Here is a 6,179-nt window from a genome sequence, read left to right as displayed (position 1 = left end):
TGTGGGCTCTTGTTGGAGTAAACACAGGAAGTATATGGAAAACAGTTTAATGGTAAGTTTAAGGGGTGGTGATAAGGGAAAAGGTCTCACTAGATCTAATCAACTATGGATGAACTCAGTGGGCTGGTAGGTGGGACACTTTAACACTAACTCAGGCTGTTGGGACAAACCTGGCTGGTCAGAAGGGGTAAAGAATTTCTCACTGATGAGTCCTTTTCAGCTCCTCTGATGATCTCAGCTTCTCAGGACCTCAGGCATCACAGCAATTAAATCCAAAGGGTAATGAAGTCAGGGAGATGAACTAGTTTGCATGTCCACCATACAGAACTAAATTCAATGCTCAACCTGAGCTTCCTCACTGGACAGATGGTTTCTTGCTAAAGACAATCCACTTTTCCTAGCTCTTCACTCAGACAGTTAAGTCAAGCAGCCTAACTGCCATTAGTCACCAGAGTCACTCAGGAAAAAGCCACCTTCTCTTCCCACTACTCAGCTCTGGCTGCTACCTTACATTAAAATCCTAATTTCCTCATAATAACAGCCAGGAAGTATCTTAAGCCAAACTTGAAATCCAATCCTCCTGATTCCAAGCCTACCTCTTTATTCACTGAGCCACCTAGCTGCCCCTCCAGTTTTTCTGATTGTTTAGCTCTGACTTTGTGTGAAAAGTGTTTTATAGTTGTGATCATAGGTTTGTCTTGGCAGGTAAACTCTCAGATATTTTTTTATTTCTACAGTTATTTTAAATGAGATTTCTTTTTCTATCTCTTGCTATTGAACCTTATAGGCAATATAAAGAAATGTTGATGTATGTGAATTTACTTCATATCCTGCAACTTTGCTAAAATTGTCAATTGTTTCAATTAGTTTTTTGGTTTCTCTAGGATTCTCTAAGTGTATATCATGGACAAAGCATAATATGATCTTTTTTTAAACAAACATTATACCTTTGGCAAAACTGCTTTCTTGTGTTCCTCAGTCAGTGCACAGTGGGCTTTTGTCTGCTCTGCAGAGAAACTAGCTCATCATTTGAGCTGTTTGGGGACTGATCATTCCTTATTGCTTTTTCATCATTTGGGGAGTGTTAGACCTGAGCTCAAGGGCAATACCTTACCAGAGAAATAAACTTCTGCTATAATCTATCATTCCTATTTCCCCCTAAACAAACCCATCTTCTACAGCACTCTGGGTCAATTTTGTTCCAGTCTCTTCATTTCCTTTAGTATATTCTTGCTGTGAAGTTTGGCTTGATCCCTTCTCCTTCCTCTTCTGCTTGACCCACCAGAATCCAAATGCATATTGCCCCTAGCGTGTTCCTGTGTGATTACTCAAGGAATAGAAAAGAGGTGCTATAAACTGTATTGGAAGTGAAGTCAGAAAGACTGGGGTTCAAATTTGGCCTGAGACACTCAATAACTATGATTTGGGGCAAATCACTTAGCTTCTTTCTGCTTGTTTACTCATCTATAAAATAGAGATTATAATAGCACCTACCTCTTGTGTTTGGTGAAAGATTTAAATGATAAAATGCTAAATAAATGAGATTTGTTTTTACTATTATTATTTCCTTTTTATATTTTTCCAAGTGTGGTGTTAGAATGGAGATTTCAGTACAGAATATATACCCTTCTGTAAATCTGTAATTTTTTGCAAACATTGAGTGCTTGTTAAAGTTGTTTTGATCTTTAATAAGGGGAAAACATTTAAAGTTCTTTTATATATAATCATCACATGTAAAACTGTTGGGTACATAATTTCAATGAAGGAAAAAAAAATAAAACACTACCCAAGGAGTTGGGAAAACTGATTTCATTCTGGCTCAGCCACAAATTTACTTTTCACAATTAATTATTAATTAAATGATGATTTCTAAGTCTTCTAACATTCTTTGATTCCATAATGACTCCCTAGTCAGTTTGGTGCGGGGCTCTCACCTTTTGCCTTTCTTTTAAATGAAAAGAAGTCCTTATTCCACAGCACTCCCCATTGGGAACCAATCAACTCAGGCATTCTGTTCACACACTGAGCAAGTAGCCAAAATCTCTCTGTGTCTCTGTCTGTCTGTGTCTCTGTCTGTGTCTCTCTCCTGTCTCTTTGTCTCACTGTCTTCCTCCTTCCCTCTCTCTGTCTGGCTGTCTCTTTCTGTGCATTCCCTCCAAAAGGTTAGACAACTCACTTAGCTCTGAGTCTTAAACTTAGTACTTCGTTATCACTTCAAATCTTAGCCAAAGTCGCGGAGTGCTCAGATGCTTCAGTAGATACTTGCAGGAAAGAACGGTTGCAAGTGAATGAAACGAAAGTGAAAGTTTCGTATTTATAAGAAAGTAATTTTTTTTCCGGGGCTTTCCCACCCGGATCACATAATTTAAAAGCAGAGCTCTAACCAAAAGATTGTTGTTGATGGAAACTGCAAGGAGGAGCTGAGGTGACGCCTTTTTATTATTCTCTGTACTTAATCTTGTCTTCCATTCTCAACCTCTGTCTTGCTTGTTTCCTTTCGTCTTCTAGTTTAGTTATATCTTCTCTTGGCCCGTTATTTGTTTAATATTGGAACTTTCTACTTAGGTCATGGTTTGTTCTGTCATTTCCCTTTCCCTCCTCGCCACACGCACAAATGTTCTTCACTTCTACTTGGCTCTCTTCCTCTCACTCACGTGATGTTTTCCCCTCCCCTAGTTCCAGACTTTCTCAACCTTTGCTTTTCGCGCCTTGTTTGTCCCCGCCCCCATGTAATTGAGTCCTTTTCCCTCCAGTTTCTGCTATTACTTCTCTCCCTGGTTTGAGGGTCTATAGCTCTATCATTCACCACGATATTGCATTATCTACACCAGAAGTAAGAAATAGACTCGTCTCTTCTACTAGCAGCCTGACTCTGCAGAGATGCCCTCAAGGTAAGTGCATCTTTTTCCAATTTTGATACAGTCTCAAAGAAAGAGTGTTAGGAAGCTTCTCAAAGCTCTGAGATACAAAGAAAAGGGTTTGCCCCTGAAAGAGATTTCTGAGGTGAATCATATCCTCTAGAATTCACACAAATGTCACTCGATGTATTAGAATGTATATGATTTTGTTTATATTTGTTTGCCTTTGACTTTTCCCTATGGCTATTTCTCCTTCCTCTCTGAGTCTGAAATTGAAACTATTTGAACCTGTCCTCTCTCCTGGCATTATCAGTTTAGATTTTCCTATTTATCTTTGCAACTTTGCAATAATTATATAAATTGCTCTTTTGGTTCACCTTATTTCAGTCTACATCATTTTATACAAGTTTTCCCAGGTTTCTCAGAATCTCTCTCTTTTGTAATTTCAGAACAATGATATTCTATTATACACATATACAATAATTTGTTCAACCATTCTCCTCCAAATGGGCAGCCTCGTGGCTCTACTTCTCTTTAATATTTAATTGAGATTGCATTGAATAAGAAGATTAGTTGACATAGGATTATCGTTTTATTTTTATTGGCTCTGCCCTTTCATGAACAATTAATATTTCTCTAGTTATTTAAATCTGACTTTATCTGTGTACAAAGTGTTTTATAACTATGCTAATATAGTTTCTGGATTTGTTTTAGCAGTTATATTCCCAGGTATTTTATTCAATCTGTGATTATTTTAAATGGAGTATCTTGAACTCTTCTTGCAGGAGTGTGTTAGTAACATATAAAAATGCTAATGATATATGATATATGTAGGCTTATTTTATATCCTGCTACTTTGCTAAACTTATTGATAGTTACAACTAACTTTTTACTTGAATCTCTAGGATTTTCAATATATATCATCATGTTGTCTGCAAAGAGAGTTTTCTTACCTCTTTGATTATTCTGATTCCTTCAATTTTTTTCTTCTCTTACTTGCTATTGATAGCATTTCTAATACTATGTTTATTTATTTTTTAAACCTTTACTTTCCATCTTAGAATCAATACTATGTATTGGTTCCAAGATAGAAGAGAGGTAAGGGCTAGGCGATGAGGGTTAAGTGAGTTGCCCAGGGACATATAGCTAAATTATCTGAAGACAGATTTGAACCCAGGGCTTCCAGTCACTAGGACTGGCTGTCAATCCACTGAGCCACCCAATTGCCCCTAATACTATGTTGAATAATATTAATGATAATGAGCAATTTTGTTTCATTCTTGATCTTATTGAGAAGGCTTCTAGCTCCTTCCCATTATAAATAATACTAGTTTATGGTTTTAGTTAGATGCTTTGTATCATTTTAAGAAAAACTCATTTGTACCTATGTTTTCCAATTTTAATGAGACTGTGTTATATTTTGTCAAAGGCTTTTCTGCACTTTATTGATATATTTTTATTATTTTTGTTATTGATATAATCAATAATGTTGATGGTTTTCTTTACATTATACCATCCCTGTGTTCCTGGTATAAATCCTGTTTGGTCACAATTATAAGCTTTGTGACATATTATTGTAGTCTCCTATTGGCTCTACTTCTTTGCCACTACAAAAAGAGCTGTTATAAATATATTTGGACATATGGGACTTTTTTCTCGTTCTTTGACCTTTTAGGGGTGAAAGCCTAGTAAATATATTGCTAGGTCAAAGGGTATATATAATTCTATTACTTTTGTGGCCTAGTTCCAAATTGCCTTCCAGAATGATTTAACCAGTTCACTACTCCACCAACAAGTACACTCATTTTCCAGTTTTCTCAGCACCCTGTTCAACACTTACCATTCTTTTGGTCATCTTTGACAATGTAATGGCAACAGCTTTCCAGGATTTAATATCCTTTATCTATGCAATGACCAACCATGATTTCAGAGGACTAATAATGAAGAATGCAACCTAATTAATCACATTGAGATAATGGATTCAAGGTGCATAATGAGACATACAATTTTTTTTTGACATGGACAATGTAGGAGTTTGCTTTGTCTGACTATTCTTCTTGCTTGCTATAAGAGTTTTATTTTTCTCTTTTTTTTAATGGAGAGGGGTGTAAAAGAGTGAAAATAAATGCTTGTCAACTTAAAACTACAATAAACTCTTTAAAAAGAAGTTCCTCCCTGCCCCCTGCTCTACAACTTCCAAGTTCACATTTTAGAAAGGATTTCTTTCCATTATGTTAACGTGAAATACACAAATCTCCAGGTCAGAGAGCATATAATTTCACATTTTTGCTTCCTTCTCTATCAAGACTTTTCTTGAGATTGGGAGGATCTTTAACTTCCAGAGTGGATAGGATGCCTTAATTCTGCACCATTTCCTCCCAACATATTTCCACAAACCTACTTGCAAATTTTGTCACATCTAGGAAGAATGAAATCATGGGAAAGTAGAGGCTTTGGAGAGGCTGGCTTCAGAGATCCAATGGGGCCATAAAGAAATCTAAAGTGACTCAGAATTCACTAAGAAATATCTGATATCATTCTTTACTAGAAGATACTCTAAGAAGAAGCTGAGAGACTAGCCTATACTATGAGGTGGTTGAGAGCTGATAATCTCCAAGGGATATCCGTGGTCTTCTCATTTACAACCAAGAATCACCTACCTAGTAAAGCTGAGTATAATCCTTCAGGTGAAAAAATGAATATGGATGACTTTCAAATATGCCTGATGAAAAGACCAAAGCTGAACAGAAAACCTGATGTCCAAATATAAGACTCAAGAGAAGTGTAAAAAGATAAACAGGAAAGAGAAAATTTAAGGGATTCAGTAAGACTGAATTGTTTATTCCCTACAAGGGAAGATGATATTTGTAACTTCCATGATCTTTCTCACTATTAGGACAGTTAGATAGAGTACCTCTAGACACAGGGATTAGGAATAAACTGAATATCATGGGATGAGAGCTAAAAAAATTAAGGGATGAGAAAGAGGAATGCACTGGGAGAAAAGGAAAAGAGAGATAGAGGGAAGTAAATTATCTCACATGAGAAGGCACAGAAAAGGTAATACAATGGAGGGAGAGATGGTGGGATGGCAGACAGTTCTTGAAGTTTATTCTCACCAAAATTGTCTCAAAGAGGGAATAACATCCATATTCAGTTGGATGTAGAAATCTCTTATCCTATAAATGAAGTAGGAGGGGTAGGGAATAAGAGAAAGTGAGGATAAGTACTGACAGAAGGGAGGACAGATTTGGGGAAGCAGTGATCAGAAGCAAAAAATCTAGGACAGGGAAAGAGTGAAAGGAGAGAGAGAGGAAAGGA

At 36.6% G+C, this 6,179-nt stretch overlaps 1 protein-coding gene across 1 annotated transcript in view; it reads left to right on the top strand.

The window, feature by feature from the left end:
• Positions 1–2,845: 2,845 nt before the first annotated feature.
• LOC123244760 (interferon-inducible protein AIM2-like) overlaps positions 2,846–6,179 on the top strand; it is a 44,665-nt gene continuing 41,331 nt past the window's right edge. Inside the window, exon 1 of the mRNA XM_044673354.1 lies at positions 2,846–2,891. Coding sequence (XP_044529289.1) covers positions 2,881–2,891 — 11 coding nt within the window. The 5' untranslated portion in view covers positions 2,846–2,880. The remainder of the gene's footprint in view (positions 2,892–6,179) is intronic.

This window comes from Gracilinanus agilis, chromosome 4 (assembly GCF_016433145.1).
Source record: "Gracilinanus agilis isolate LMUSP501 chromosome 4, AgileGrace, whole genome shotgun sequence".
NCBI lineage: Eukaryota > Metazoa > Chordata > Mammalia > Didelphimorphia > Didelphidae > Gracilinanus > Gracilinanus agilis.
Note: the sequence above shows the minus strand (reverse complement) of the source record. Positions and strands in the feature narration are given on the sequence as shown.